The 17013-nt window shown below is 42.5% G+C and overlaps 1 protein-coding gene across 1 annotated transcript in view; it reads left to right on the plus strand.

Moving 5' to 3' along the window:
* Positions 1 to 17013, plus strand: part of epha5 (EPH receptor A5) — a 332885-nt gene that overhangs the window by 55591 nt on the left and 260281 nt on the right. Inside the window, exon 3 of the mRNA XM_080188550.1 lies at positions 1786 to 2449. Coding sequence (XP_080044676.1) covers positions 1786 to 2449 — 664 coding nt within the window. The remainder of the gene's footprint in view (positions 1 to 1785; positions 2450 to 17013) is intronic.

Here is a 17013-nt window from a genome sequence, read left to right on the forward strand (position 1 = left end):
AAAACAATACTTTTCACTGTAAATGCATGTGACAATAATAAATCAAATCTATAAATCTATAATCATCTTACACTTGTCTGCATTGAACTTCATCTGTCCATTATGTACCCAATCCAACAATATATCTACATCCTTTTGAATTTCAAGGCTATCTTCATCAGAGTTGACAACCTTTCCAATCTTGGTATCGTGATTTGAAATCATGCTTTGCACACCACAGTCTAGTTCATTAATATATATCAGGAAGGGCTAGTTACAGTCTGTCAACCCAAAAATGACCCATTTATCCCTGCTCTCTTCTTCCTGTTAGCTAACCAATCTGTTATTTGTGCTCATAAATTACCCCTTAAAACACAAAATCTCATTAGTGTAGGAATCTTTTATGTGACACATTATCAAATGAATTCTGGAAATCCAAGTATGTCCCATCTACAGGTTTTTAAAAATTCATTCACGGGACAAGGGTGTCGCTGGCTGCCCATCCCTTGTTGCTCTTCAACTGATTGGCTTGCTAGACCATTTCAGAGGGCAGTGGAGAATCAAGACATTGCTGTGGGTTTGGAGTCACATACAGGCCAGACCAAGTAAAGATGGCAGCTTTCCTTCCCCAAAGATCATTAGTGAACCAGATGGGTTTACTATCAGTTGACAATGATTTCATGGTGATCAGTAGATTCCTAATTCCAGGTTTCTTTTATTGAATTCAAATTCCACCACCTGCTGGGGTGGTTTTCAAACACTGGTCCCCAGAACATTAACTCAGTTTCTGCATTAATAGTCAAGCGATAATAGCACTGGGTCATCGCCTCCCCCTTACTCACTTTGCTTGTTCCTTCCTCAAGAAATTCTAATAAATTAGCTTAACATGACCTTAACATAGCCATTAAAATAGCCCTTTAACAAAATATTTTAATGGCTGTCATGGAATCGGAGAGAGTCAAAGATAAACATGAATGAGAAGGGGAAAGAGAAAACAGGAAAAGAACGGAACATGAGAAAAAAGTGAAGAATACAAAATAGAAGTTAGTAAAAGAAAAATACTGAAAGTTTTAAAATGGAATGAAGGAAGAGAGAAACAGAGGGGGAAATAAACCATTTTGGAGAAAAAGAGAAAGACAATCAGAAATGGAGGGCAATGGGATATTAACCTGAAAGTGAGAAACAGAACTGAAGGAAGGTGTAAAATAGAAAAAAAAAGAGGAAGCTTAAAGAAACCAAAACAGCAGAGATAGAGAAGTAAATATGATTAAGAAGCTGAGAAATTGAAATGACAGGAGAAACAGAAAAGGAAAGGAGAAAGAAATGGAAATAGTGGAGAATTTGATTTGATTTATCATTGTCACATGTATTAACATACAGTGAAAAGTAGGGAGAGAGAACGAGAGGAGGATGAACAAAAGAGATGTAAATATGACCAAGGATGGAGAGAAGTGAAAGAACAAAAAGAGAGGAACTAAAGTGGAGGGTAAAGGAGAAAAAAATTGCAAAAGGAACAAGAGACTGGGAAAAAGAAATAAAACTGAGAGAGAGAAGCAGAATAGAAAAGTGAATGTGAGATACAGAATTGAAAGAGAGACAATGATAGCATCGTATAGGTGGCTTCTTACCAAAATATGTACCCCGACATTGTGCGTTTTTGCTACAGCTTCTGTAATCTTTGATATTTTAGTAACGACAAATCTGTGATTTCCCCAAAGATATTCCATGACAAATGGAATTCATTAATATTTTGACATCTGCTTTACTATGTTTAACCTATGCTGTTCTTTTGTTTACTTTTTACAGTGGGAAGAAATCAGTGAGGTTGATGAGAACTACACTCCCATACACACATATCAAGTTTGTAATGTTATGGAGCAAAATCAGAATAACTGGTTACAGACTAACTGGATCTCCAATGAAGGGGCCCGTCGAATATTCATTGAGCTCAAGTTTACACTACGAGACTGCAATAGTCTCCCTGGAGGTCTTGGGACCTGTAAAGAGACCTTTAATGTGTATCATTATGAATCCAATGATGAAGATGGGAGGAACATCAGAGAAAACCAATACATGAAAATTGACACAATAGCAGCAGATGAAAGTTTCACAGAACTCGACCTTGGAGATCGAGTCATGAAGTTAAATACAGAAGTGAGAGATGTCGGCCCCCTGTCTAAAAAGGGATTCTATCTCGCCTTTCAAGATGTTGGTGCCTGTATCGCTCTGGTCTCTGTGCGAGTCTACTACAAGAAGTGCCCGTCAACATTCCATAATCTTGCTTTCTTTGAAGACACAATCACAGGGGCTGATTCATCTTCACTGGTGGAGGTGCCAGGCACATGTGTTAACAACTCAATGAAAGATGACACTCCAAAAATGTACTGCAGTGCTGATGGGGAATGGTTAGTCCCAATTGGGAAGTGCATGTGCAAAGAAGGCTATGAAGAGAAAGGTAACACATGTCAAGGTAAGTTAGACCACAAATAGTTTGGTGTTGCTGAAACTCAAAATGATGACAATCAAAACAGAAAAATATGTTGTAAATTAAATTTCTTGAATGACTATTTAATCCAATAAATAATTAACAATGGCATAAAAGGAGCAAATGTTCTGATACTGAGTCAGATTTGCAAGCTACAATGAGCAATGTTTGTTTTTGTGCATGCTAATATATCAGTGAGTGAGAAGGGGATGTGACATATCCAGATCACAATAGTCCTAGAACAAGGGGAAGGCTTCTGTTTCATTCCCAATATGTCTCTCATCCTGTTGTGCACATATATGTTATGGGCCTCCTTTAAGGGGGTAAGGAGCTTGTAATTATGGACCATCCTCCAGTTCAAAATTATATTCAGTGTCATCTTTTTCTGTAAGCATATGTAGCCTTGAACTGTTACAGATTGAAGTAGTACATACAATGACAACTTAGCCCAGGAGCAGAAATTTTACTCTTTCTCTGAATAGTATGACACTTCATCTTTCTACTATATTCAATATTGATGTAAAAGTGTAACAACGTAAATGAACATTAAGCCAGAAAATTATACACTCATTTGTTGAATATAAAATACTTGTATCAAGCACTTGTGACACAGTTTTTAAACTTAATTTTCTTCCTGCTGTCCAGAAAAAAAAACTGTTGTCCATTTCCAAATGGATTGTTTGGTTATCAAATGTGTTGTGATTCTGGTTTCTATATCTAATGCATATCAATTTCTTGCACCTTGTATTGGGGAACTGTTTCATCCAATCACCATTTAACAAAGACTGTTGAAAAGCACAAGATTGAGAAAAGCTTTGAGTTATTAACCTTTGACCCTGGTAAGGCTCATGTTTATCACCAGAAACAGACTTAGCAACAATTGGTTTGGTATTAGTAAATGGTGAACTAGTTTAAATGTATCGCTCAAATCAGAGCATGTTCACTTTTAGTTTATAAGGTAAGGTTATTCATTTAAAATTACATTTTTTTTGATCCAATGGAAGAAATTTTAACTAGCATAAATAAATGAGTTTTGATTGGGTGACATGCAAAACTGTTGAGAAAAAAACTGAAACCCAACCGCAACCCACCTCCAAATAATGCATTTCTGATTTTAATAGTGATATTACTGATGGACAATTACCTAATTACTAGTGACAGGTTAAAATAAGTACTTAAGAAATCGGAACAGGAGTAGACTACCCAGTCAAACGAGCCTGCTCTGCTATTCAGTGGGATCATGCTTGATCTTGGACTTCTAATTTTCTTGCCTGCTCCTCCCTTAATTCTGAAACCAAAAATCTGTCTATCTCAGCCTTAAATGTATTCAATGATGGAGCACCCACAATCCCTTGGGATAAAGAATTGGTCATATAAATATTACAGTGAGGTAGAGTAACAGGATTAATCACCATTCTAATATAGAATAAAGAACAAAGAACAAAGAAAATTACAGCACAGGAACAGGCCCTTCGGCCCTCCAAGCTTGCACCGACTATGTTGCGTGACTTAACTAAAACCCTATACCCTTCCGGGGACCATTTCCCTCTATTCCCATCCTATTCGTGTACTTGTCAAGATGCCCCTTAAAAGCCACTACCCTATCCACTTCCATTACCTCCCCCGGCAATGAGTTCCAGACACCCACTACTCCCTGTGTAAAAAGTCTGTCTTGTACATCTACTTTAAACCTTGCCCCTCGCACCTTAAACCCACGCCCCCTGGTAATTGACTCTTCCACCCTGGGAAAAAGCTTCTGACTATCCACTCTGTCCATGCCTCTCATAATCTTGTAGGCTCCTATCAGGTGTCCCCTCAACCTCCATCACTCCAGTGAGAACAAACCTCTCCTCATAGCTAATGCCCTCCATACCAGACAACATCCTGGTAAGTTTTTTCTGTACGCTGTCCAAAACTTTCACACCCTTCTGGTAGTGTGCTGTCCAGAATTGAACAATATATTCCAAGTGCAGCCTAACTAAAGCTCTATAAAGCTGCAACATGACTTGCCAATTTTTAAACTCAATACCCTGGCCGATAAAGGCAAGCATGCAGTATGCCTTCTTGACTACCTTTTCCACCTGCAGTGTTACTTTCAGTGACCTGTGTACCTGCACACCCAGATCCCTTTGCCTATCAATACTCTTAAGTGTTCTGCCATCTACTGTATATTTCCTATCTGTATTAGACCTTCCAAAATACATTACCTTACATTTGTCCAGGTTAATCTCCATCTGCCATTTCTCTGCCCAAGTCTCCAACTGATCTATATCCTGCTGTATCCTCTGACTGTCCTCATTGCTATCCACAAATCCACCAACCTTTGTGTCATTCGCAAACTTACTAATCAATCCAATTACATTTTCCTCCAAATCATTTATATATATTACAAACAGCAAAGGTCCCAGCACTGATCCCTGAGGAACACCACTTGTCACAGCTGTCCATTCAGAAACATACCCTTTCACTGCTACTATCTGCCTTCTTTGACCGAGCCAGTTTTGTATCCACCTTGCCAGCTCACCTCTGATCCATGCAACTTCACCTTCTGCACCAGTCTGCCGCGAGGGACCTTGTCAAAAGTCTTATTGAAGTCCATGTACACAACATCCACTGCCCTACCCTCATCAATCATCTTCGTCACTTCCTTGAAAAACTCGATTAAGTTTGTGAGACATGACTTCCCCTTCACAAACCATGTTGCTTCTCATTAATACGTCCACTTATTTCCAAGTGAGAATAAATCCTGATGCGAAGAATCCTCTCCAATAATTTCCCTACCACTGATGTAAGGATCACCGGCCTGTAATTACCTGGATTATTCTTGCTACCCTTCTTAAACAAAGGAACAACATTGGCTATTCTCCAATCCTCTGGGACCTTCCCTGTAGCCAGTGAGGATACAAAGATTCCTCTCAAGGCCCCAGCAATTTCCACCCTTGCCTCTCTCAGTATTCTGGGGTATACCCCATCAGGAGCTGGGAACTTGTCTACCTTAATGTTTCTCAAGAACTCCAATACCTCCTCCTTTTTGATCTCAAACTATCTACACTTCCTTTCCCAGACTCATCGTCCACAAAGTCCTTTTCTTTGGTGAATACTGACGCAAAGTACTCGCTTAATACCTCGCCCATTTCCTCTGGCTCCATGTGTAGATTCATGCCCTTGCCCTTGAGTGGGCCAACCCTCTCCCTGGCTACCATCTTACTCTTTATGTATGTATAAAAAAGCTTGGGATTTTCCTAAATCCTGCTGGCCAATGATTTTTCATGACCCCTTTTAGCCCTTCTTACTCCTTGCTTAAGTTTCTTTCTACTTTCCTTGTATTCCATACTTGCTTTGTGTGTTTGCGGCCTTCAAATCTCTGATCATCATTATCAATCATGTCTGGCGACGGGTGTAGTGCTGGAGGACTGATAGCATTATACCGTTGCTTATAATGGGAGAAATAGTTAGACACTAGTACAGGTCATCTATAATTTGCCCTGAGGCAAATTAGGGCTTAATTTGCCCTAAACTAGATGGGCAAATTACTAGAAAAGACTCTGAGAGACAGTACTAATTTTCATTTAGGAAAGCCTGGATTACCCCAGGAGAATTGGCATAGAGAAAGATCATGTCTGTCTAACTTGATTGAATGTTTTGAGGAGGCAACAAGGTGGGGTCAATGAGTAATGCAGTCCACGTAGTTTGAAAGCTAAAAGTCCATGGGGTTCAACAGGTAGTGGCAAATTAGATCCAAAATGCTTTCATTGGCAGAAATCAATCAGTGACAGAGAGGTGATTTGTCACTGGAAATCTGTTTCCAGTAGAGTTCTAAAGGAGTTTGTACAAGTTTACTTGCTTTTTGAGGTTTTCATGAATGACTTGGACTTTAATGTAGGCAGCATGATTATGAAGTTTAAGATGGAGTGAGAGAAAGTGGGGATTGCAGCAATGTATCAATGGGCTGGTAAAATGGACAGAAATTTGACAAATTCAGTTCAATTTGGAGATATGTAAAGGGGAAGGCAAACATGGCAAGGGCATAGAAAATTGATGGTAGGATACCAAGAAGTGTAGAGGAATGGCAGGAGCTTGGAGTACATTTCTGCAGATCTTTGAAGGTAGCAAGACAGGTTGGTTAAGCAATTAAGAAGGCATAAAGGATACCTTCCTTTATTAGCTGAGGCACAGAATATCGGTTATGCTGGAAATGTATAAATTACAAGCTAGGTCACAGCTGGTGTACTGTGTGCAATACCACAATACAGGCAAGATGTGATCACACAAGAGAGGGTAACTGTGAGATATATGAGGACTTTGCTAAGATTGGAGAATCTTTGCAACAAAGAAAGATTGGATAGATTGAAGTTGCTTCCTCGAAAGCAGAGGAAGCTGAGGAGAGATTTAACGGAGGTTTGGAAAATGATTGAGTGACATGGATGACTATGAAGGACCTCCATGCCTCAGAGTAGAGGCCAATACCAAGAGCAATAGATTTAAAGTAATTGGTAGATGATTGGAGGCGAATTGAGGATAACTGTTTTCACCCAAAGGGTGGTGCAGGAAGGCCTGGAGATCGCTGTCTGAAAGTTTGACACAGGCAGAATAAACAATCAGATTTAAAAAGTGTTTGGATATGTTGGAAGTGTTGTAATCTAGAGGTGTGGACAAAGAACTGGAAAGTGAGCTGGCACAGAAAGAATGGGCTGAATGGCTTCCCTCCTACTGTTAATTTCTAGGAATTTAAGTTGAATCTTGATAGGGCTTCCTCAGCCTTGGGAAACCCATAAACTAAAGGAAGTTGAGGAATGCTGAACCAGTGGACAAGTCACTTTCTACTCATCTGGTCAATTAAGTTTATCTGCTTTGCTCAGCCTCATACAATCCCAACCTTTCCCATCTTGTCCACCCCGACCTCCACCATCCACCCACTCATTTCCTTCCGATCTCCCCTCTGCTTCAGAGATCCTCTCCAGTCCCTCTGGTGTCCCCTCTAGCTTCCAATCCTCCCTCTTTCCCAGCCTTTCGAAACCTTCCCTCCTTTTCATGGCTCGAGTTGTGGCCTAATCCTGAAGGGGTACATTCCCAACTGTCAACCAGTCTCTCAATTTGACTAGCAGTGTCCCAAAATCAGAAACAACCCCCCCTCCCCCCACCCCCACCTCTAAGATAGGATCAAAATCAAGATTATGTTTAATATATGCTCAGGGTGATGGGCCTTGTTGCCAGGACAAGCATTTAATGATTAACCCTTATTGTCCAAGGTGGTGGTCCAGACCTTTTTCTGGACTGCTGCCACAATTGGGACATTTGCTGGGTCTTTTCAGCAGTCAGCTAAAACTCAACCACGTTGCTGTGGGACTGGGGACATGTGCAGAACAAACAGGGTAGTGATGATGGATTTCTTTCCCCCAGTACACACTGGTAAACCAGTTACATTTTTGCAATAATACGGTAGTTTTTTGGTCATCTTTGTGTCACATTTTCAATTCCGGATTTTCCAAATTTAAACTGCTATTGTTCGCCATTAGTCCAGGATCTTGGATTAATAGATCAACAACTTCACTATGAAACTACCATACCCAAGTATGTTAAATTTACATTAATCACACATTAACAATCAATTATATGCTGTGGCTGTCTGGTTTATTATACTGCTGGAGCAAGGGATCGTTCATGAACTCACATGACTGCCAGGGGAGTGTGTCCATGAGTGGCCTGGTTCAGAGATAGGGTACAGTCCTAACTGTCCAAATCGTTAATCAATGCAATTTTCCTTCATAGTGTGGAGAATTACTGATGCTGTGTATTCACTGATTTGTTGTAAGTTTTATACATTTGATTTGCCTCATTGCTCTAAGCACATAACAGGTTTATTTAGAGTGATTTTAAAATAACTCTACAATCCCAAAATGTCTGTACAATGCTTCATCGCATTTCTAGCTTCTTGGTCTTTTAGTGATCTCTGAAGGTGGATGCATATATTGAAATCATGAGAATTATTTTCTATCAGCATTTTCAATCAGATTTCGGATACTTTATTTTAGATTAGATACATTAAATGTATATTTTCCTACAACTTTAGCTTTATAGGAAGGAGATGATGGGAGTCCCATGTGTTGTGCCTACAATGAGATTCCAGCAATATCACATGATACGGTTTCATCACCACCACCCCTCCCGCCCACTGCAACCCCACAAACCACTGCCCCCCTCCCCACCTCCACCATATTTATACCATGGATATCAAGGAAAGAAAGGATTTATTAATTTTTCATGTATAACTGGAAAGTCTATTTCATGACATTAGAAGAGAAGATTAGAAAGGACATCAAGAGGTAATTGATAAGCTAGTCAAACATAGATTCAAATATGTGTCTGAATGGATATGCACATACCAAAAGGTGCTAGGGAAGAGATAATAGAAGCATTCTTATATAAAAAAATCATCAATAGAAAGGGAAATAGTGCAGATAACTAGCAGGCAGCTGATTTGGATCCTATAGTTAAAAAGCTGCAAATCCAGGAAAATATAGACCAGTTAGCTGAATATCAATTATAGGAAAGACTGCTTACTCAAGATGGAGAATTACTCAAGGGGCAGCACAGTGGCACAGTGCTTAACACTGTTGCCTCACAATTGCCTCACATTATTCTGTAAATTGAGTTTGTGTCTTTATATGCCCTGTTTGTAAACAAAACTCCCACTCACCTGAGGAAGGAGCAGTGCTCCTAAAGCTAGTAGCGTTTGCTACCAAATAAACCTGTTGGACTTTAACCTGGTGTTGTGAGACTTCTTACTGTGCCTTACATTACCAGAGACCTGGGTTCATTACTGGCTTGGGTCACTGTCTGTGCGGAGTCTGCTCTTCTCCCTGTGTTTGCATGGGTTTCCTCCAGGTGCACCAGTTTCCTCGCATAGTCTGAAAGATATGTTGGTTAGGTAGATTGGCCATGCTAAATTCTCCCACGGTGTACCCGAACAGGCGCCAGAGTGTGGCACCCACGGGATTTTCGCAGTAACTTTATTGCAACGTTAATATCAGCCTACTTGTGATACTAATAAAAAAAGCAGAAACATATCAAGGATGGGATTCTCCAATCTCGTCTGTTCTCGCTGCCAGCGAGAATGGAGAATTTGGGGCTCAGCCAAAGTGTCACTGCAGTGGCACTGGAGAATTGCAGCTGCCAGCAAGGTCAGAGGTTTTCAGCTCTAGACTCCGAAAATATAATAAAGTCAGCATGGATTTCAAAACAGAATGCTATACTTGATTAACCTTTTTGAATTCATTGAAGAAATAACATAAGAAGCCAACAAGAGTAATAGAGTGGATGTAATCTACTTAGACTTTCAAAAGGGCTTTGATAATATACTGCACTGTACACTGAAATAAGAGCAAGTGAAGTCATTAGATTAGAGTGGATCAGAATGGACAGTAAACTAGCTACAAAACAGAAAGAAAAGTACAGAGATTAAGGTTAATATTCAGACTGGCAGAAAATGGAAAGTTATATTCCACAGAAATTGGTGCAGGTTACATAAATGATTTGGATTTGGAAATGCAAAGTACAAAATCAACATTTTCAGAAACAGCCAAATGGGAATATAGTTAATGAGGGAAGACTACGACAAGTGTTGCACTCACAGAATTAGATGATAGCTGATTTCATTGTGGATATGTTTGAGGTGATGTATTTTAAGAACATAAGGAAGAATAACAGGAGGAGGCCATTTATCCCTTCATGCCTGATCCACTATTCCAGATTATCTTGGCTGTTCATCTACCCCACCTCCACTTTCTTAGCCTACCCACATGTTCCTTAATTGCTGACATACCCAAACAATCTATCAGTCTCAATCTTGAATATATATTCACCAATTGTGCAAGCAAATTCCTCTGGGATAGAGAATCCAAACACCAAAAGACTTTCACTGGAGAAATGTCTTGTGACCTCAAACCTCAAAGATAAGAGGAAGTAAGCACCACCCGCTCTTTGTAAAGTGGAGCAAAGGTATTATGGGATACAAAATCTAAAAATCATTAAGGATAGCAAACACAGGTTCAACAAAGCATAAAATAATGGGGTTAATTTCCAGTGGAATAGATTTGAAAAACAGAGAATTCCTTTTCAACTTATACATTGCTTTACCTAGACCATAATTAAGGATGGAATTCACCCATTTTGAGGCTACGTGCTATGCTGAGATGGGAAAATGGGTTGTTTCCCACTGCTGTGACCAACAAGAAGACGCACCAAATCTTCCTGCCCTAAAATCATTAATTATGCAGCCAGTGTGGCATGCTGTATTCAGTAGTGGGGCAGGCCCAGATGATGCATCGTCCATTTTTGTGTCCATGTGCCATAGTGAAACATCACTGTTCCACACCTGAAGGAAGAAGGTGGACCATCTGAAAATGAAAATGGATCTCTGGGAACATCCTGAGGCTGGAACGTGGAGCCTCTCCAGGACACTCAAACTAGAAGGTCCAGCTGCAGATGCTCCACCGGCCTACTGCTGGGGTGTTCCAAGATCCAAGGTGCGGCCAGCATCCTGAACTCCATGACGGCTACCAGTGGAAGATGCTGCTGTAAATTCACACTGGCATGAAACCGATCTCTGGCCCTCTCACCTCATTCTCTCACCATGCCCACCATCAAACATACCAGCAGGGGTTTGGGAAATTCTGCCTGATGAGTGGCGAACAGAAAATAATATAGACATGAGTATGCAAGAGATAGAGAGATATTAGAGAAGATGCAATAAGATTTACATGGATGATACCAAAAGCAAAAAGCTACCAGGAAGCTCAAACTGGATAGATTTGATCTTCCCTAGTAACATGAGCCCAGAGCTTTGATCCAACATGAATCTTAAAAACTTTGAAGAAGTTCAATAGGTTAACCAGAGCGAGGATGTTCTTATGGGGGAGTCCAATACTAGGTAACATAAATATTGAAAAGTAACTAATAGATCCAATAAAGGATTCAGAGAGAGGTTAGTATTTTCCAACACACGGAAGGGATGAGGTGCTGCATAAATTGAGAAGTACATGAGGGAGATAGGAAAATAATTTTGATATTCAGATGAAGTACAAGTAAGCTCTTGCAGCATCAATACTAGCTTAGACATATTGGACTGAATAGCCTGTTTCTAGACTGTAAAGAAAATGTAATTGCTTGCAACACAAGTTCATTTATTAATTAGCTTCCCAATCTGACAAAAACACTGCAAATCAAAGAAACAATTCTTCTTGTTTACAACAAAACCTCATATCCCTGTGGATTCATCCTAGTCATCAAAATAAGATTTCATAACTTTAACAGACTTATCAGTGAGTAACAAAAGGCGATAGAAAATAAAGGAAACAGCCATTAGTCCTGTGTAATAATTCCTGCCATTTGGTTATACATAACACATGGTTATATCGATTAAACACTTTCATTACATGCTGCTGATGGTTGAGGCAAGATGTCAGATAATTGCCAAGCAGTCATGTTACGGAGTGGATCTCCATTCATGGGCCTTGAAAACAGGGTTGCTATATATTTAAATACTTTTGGCTGCTTTCCCCAATGTTTTTCCTTTTCTGATGGCTTTATTCTGCCCTGGTTTATTGCAGCAGTGCATGCAAAGAAGAAGTGTGTCAAGGCGGAAGAAATTGCAGTGTGGTAGCACCCATAAGAAAACCTACAGTGTAAAAAAATTACAGTATGCATTGGCAAGTTGTAGCATTGCTAAAGTACAGAAAGAGGCTGTTTGGCCCATTGAATCTGTACCAAACACAATCCCACCCAAGCATTATTTCTACAACTCTACACTACTTCCCCTAATACTAGGGTCCATTTAGCTAATCCCTCTAATACTAGGGTCAGTTTAGCATAGCCAATCAACCTAACAGACACATCTTTGGACTATGGGAGGAAATTGGAGCATCTGGAGGAAACCAATGCAGACATGGGGAGAACATGCAAACTCCACATAGACAATGACCCGAGGGTGGAGTTGAACCTAGGACCCTGGCACTGTGAGGTAATAGTGCTAACCAATGTGCCACCATGCCAGCCCCAAGTAGAATGTAAGATTTAAGCACGTGGACTGGACAACAGATTAAAAATACAAGATTCATTTATTCCACTGGCATCAGAACTGTAGAAACTGTCAACTGCTCCTTTTGGGAAACCGTGACTCCAAGAAATAACTATTTACTGAGAATATATACTTCCAATGCTCCAAATTTCTCTCCTGGTCAGGGCCTCAGTTTCTCAGTGCAGGGAAGCAGTGGTGGAGTAATATCATGGCTGGGGAGGTGATGGCTTAGTGGTGTTATCACTAGACTATTAATCCAGAAACTCAGTTAATGTTCTGGTGACCTGGGTTTGAATCCCACCGTGGCTGATGGGAGAATCACGCGTCGGCTGGTTTGTGGGATTTGTGCATGTGTTCCTGCCATCTCCCAGTGCCGGGTATCTGGCTCCATCTGATTTGTGCTGGGAACACCAGGTAAGTTACTGTATGGTAATTTAAATGTGATTATTGGGCCTTTGACTGAATTCTCTGGGCCTGCTGGCATCTCCCATCCTGCCAGGAGTATTGTACTGCAGAGGGGTTCAGGCTGGCCCCCCCACTTTTGGGGAATGAGTGGGACGACCCCGCTGGAATGAAGGGGGGCAATTGGAGCCCCCCCCGCCCCCCCCTCCGCCGCCCCCCCACCACCACCCCAGGGGGTTGGGTGGTGGGGGAGGTGGTGTCCCCTGGGCATGGCCACTCTGACAGTCTCAGCCTGTGCGCCCTGGCAGAGTGCCCATGCCCATTCTCAGGGGGCACCATGGCACTAGGGAAGTGCCAAGGAGGTGGGGGCCTATTGGGGATTGGGACCCAGGGGGGCTAGGCCTTTTTGGGGTGGGGCCTAGGGGGTGAATGGTGGGGTTTGGGGGTTTCCGCTACCACTCTGCCATTGTGAGAGGGAGGCCAGCAATCAGGGTGGGCTGGTCAGCGAGGGGGTATCTGCCGGGGTGGGGGAGGGATGAGGGCGGTGGGGGGAATCGTCACTGCTGGAGTTGGGAGGGGGGCTGGAGATCGGACAGCCTGGGATGGAGGGGGGCGTTCAGGGTTGGCCTGCGAATGGATCGGGGGGGGGCCGCATTCGGGCCTTGGGGGCAACACTGTGGGTGTTGTGCGCTGGCCAGCGATCATGAGGGTGACAGTTCGGGGCCACTGTGCATGCGCCGAGGCCCTGAATTGTCAGCCTCTTCGGCATGAATAGGCCCCCCTCCAACCCCCCCACCCCGAGCTTTTAATGATATTCAAGATAGTGTGTTCTGCGCTGCACAGTGTGGGAGACTCTCATCTGAAGTCACACTGAACAAACCAACATGATTCACTCCAGTTTTCCAGCGAATTTGACACTTAGAACTTTTTTGGGAGAATTGTAGCCTAAGTATTTACTGATGACCATGAAACCATTGTTGATTGTCGGAAAAACCCATCTGCTTCACTAATGTCATTTAGAGAAGGAAATCTGCCGTCCTTACCCAGTCTGGCCTACATGTGATTCCAGGCCCACAGCAATGTGGTTGTCTCTCAACTGCCCACGGAAATGGCAAGCCACTCAGGTCAAGAGCAATTAGGGATGGGCAATAAATGCTAGCCCAGCTAGAGACGCTCATGTCCCAGGGATAAAGTAAAAAAAACCTTGTAATCCAGAGAACCAGGGTAATGTTCTAGGCATTCAGGTTTAAATCTTACCACAGCAGATGGTGAAATTTGAGTTCAATAAAAAACTCTGGAATTAAAAGTTTGACGATGACTGAAACAATTGTCATAAAAACCCATCTGGTTCACAAATGCTCTTTAAGGAAGGAAATCTGTTATCCTATATGTGACTCCATTGACTCTTAAATGCCCTCAAGGATGGGCAATAAATTTTGGTCCAGCCAGCAATGATGATGCCCCACATACCACGGATGAATAAAAAAGCGAACATTTCTGGGTTTCCCCGCTCTTACCTCTCTCCACAAAATTTCTTAGACGCAGGGCTGCTGCCTAATAGTCTGACTAGGTTCCACAATGCCACTCCTGGCTGGCAGCTTCAAGCTGCCCTTGGGTTCCTGCCACACAACCACTCACTAACCCCACTTCTGCCTGAGCACTTCCTCCCTTATCTCATGGCATGGGGCTCTGCCCCTCAGCTTGTCAAAGACCCCCAAGGACAATTGGTTTCCCTGCTTGATGCTCTCTCCCACCATCGTCACCCCCTGTATGAGGCTCCAATACATAAGTGAAAAACTGCAGTGTGATTGCACACACTCAAAAGATAGCAGTGTGGCTGCACAGATGCAGAAGAACAAATAAATAGGATGAAGTCTAATTTGGAACGGTGGAGCCATTTTTGAGTTGGGACCTGATGAACGACTTCTAAAGCAATAGCGTTATCATCCTGCCTCTAGACTGACCAACAATTCAATTTCAGTGGAGGATTTCGACTTACAGGGACTGTGGCAGAATTCATAACGCGGGACTAATTTCAGCATTCAGCATGGAAGTAGGAACAAAGACCTGCAGAATGGAGGAAGTACATGAAAAAGCCGCACACCCTCATCCCCTCCCACTGATTCTCTGACCCATCGCTGGAGGGAATTGTTAATGCAAAGGGGGTATTTTATTTGAGGTCATTGTGAGGTCAGCCAGCCTCAACAAGAAGGCATAGCTGCAATTCACACAGAACCTCAGCAACCAAAGTGTGGTGCCAAAAAAGATTTCACAATCTCACGAGGTGTGGATAGGTGAGTGTTATGGAACCCTATTTGAGATTCTACACCCTCTGAGCCCTGTGTATTTGTGTTAGTGGAGGAGTTCTGTGGTCGTGTATCCTCAGAGTGCTGGTCCTCTACACAGGGCTTCTCAGGCACCTCCTTCATCTCCTTGGTTGGCACCTTCACTTCTGGCAGCCTCAGTCTCTCACTTCCTGGGCATTCTCCTGCTCTGACTGATATAAATTATTGTCTCTCCAATCTCCTCCTCAACTCTCCATTTCAACCGTCAGCACTTATCCTCATCCTATTATCCTCTTTCTCACACTCGTCATCACACTCCTCAAACACTCATGCTCCATCTTCAGCAAGTAGTTCACTTCTCGCATGCCTAATCTCTTGCGGCTGGTAAAGAGAGTCCATAATTCTAAAGAAAGACAGATTACTGGGGATGGGCTTGCAGCAATGGCCACCTTGACCGCAGTGAAAGGAGGATGCTCTTGAGATTGGCAGGATCGAACTGGTGCTGGCTATAGCTGATGGAACGATGGGATTGGAGAGATCTGATTGGATATTACAACGCCACTTTGGCACGCTGTCAGTGATCTTGAACAAAAGTTGAATGATCTATACTATGCTAATTTGGATCTCAATCTCTCACAGCACTGTCACATGACCCCTGCTGTAGCACAAATACACACAACTCCGAGGGTATGACATCTCAGGTAGGGTGGCACATCATATGAGCAGGAGGAGGTGCTGGACAAAGGAACAGCAGTGAAGAATCCCTGTTAGAAGATGCAAGACATGTCAAACTCTGCTCAGCTGGACACAGTTGCTGAGCCATGTGGATCATCTATTTATAGTGGACTTCTGGAGCAACAATGGAAAATGTGCATGCTTCTGTCAGAATTTACAGACAGTGTACGCCCTTGCACAGAAGGTGGACAGAAGGTCTCTAGCACAAGCTCCATGATGTCTTGAGCGGTTATGCCATTGACCACCTCCATTGCAAAGTGGCCAACCTCAAAGAGAATCCGACACAGCAGGCCATTGTGTGCTGGCCCTCCTCAATGGCCTACAATCTCTAACTGTCATTCACAGAACATCAATGAAAGCCTTGCCTTGGTGACTGAACGTCACATTGATAATCAGCCAAGTTCTCTCCTGCTCTTTGTTCACAGGATGGACCCTGAGAGTTAAGATGGAAAAAGAGCTCAAGATGCTTTCACTCTTCAGCCGTCATCCTGAATTCCCCTTCTCAGCCTTGCCAGATAGAACTGCACATGCTGCCTGTTGCTTTGATGATCCAGTTTGCCCCTGCACTGGTACAGATGGGACAGTCTTTGGCATGATCACTATTGGCTTCAAGGCCCAAAGAACATTGACCTTTTGATGTGGAGATGCTGGTGTTGGACTGGGGTACACATAGTAAGAAGTCTCACAGCACCAGGTTAAAGTACAAAGGTTTATTTGGTTGCGCAAGCCACTAGTTTTCAGAGTGCTGCCCCTTCATCAGGTGAGTTCTGTTCACAAACAGAGCATGCAAAGAGACAAACTCAATTTACAAAATAATGGTTGGAATGCAAGTCTTTAAAGGTAATCAGGTCTTAAAGGTAGAGACAATGTGAGTGGAGAGAGGATTAAGCAGAGGTTAAAGAGATGTGTCCTGTCTCCAGCCAGGACCGTTAGTGAAATTTTGCAGGCCCAGGCAAATCGTAGGGGTTACAGATAGTGTGATATGAACCACTACCTCAACCACGTCCTGGTTGAGGACGTCCTCATGCGTATGGAACTTGGCTATCAGTCTC

The sequence above is a fragment of the Carcharhinus amblyrhynchos genome, chromosome 5, assembly GCF_965287045.1.
Source record: "Carcharhinus amblyrhynchos chromosome 5, sCarAmb.v2.hapA, whole genome shotgun sequence".
NCBI lineage: Eukaryota > Metazoa > Chordata > Chondrichthyes > Carcharhiniformes > Carcharhinidae > Carcharhinus > Carcharhinus amblyrhynchos.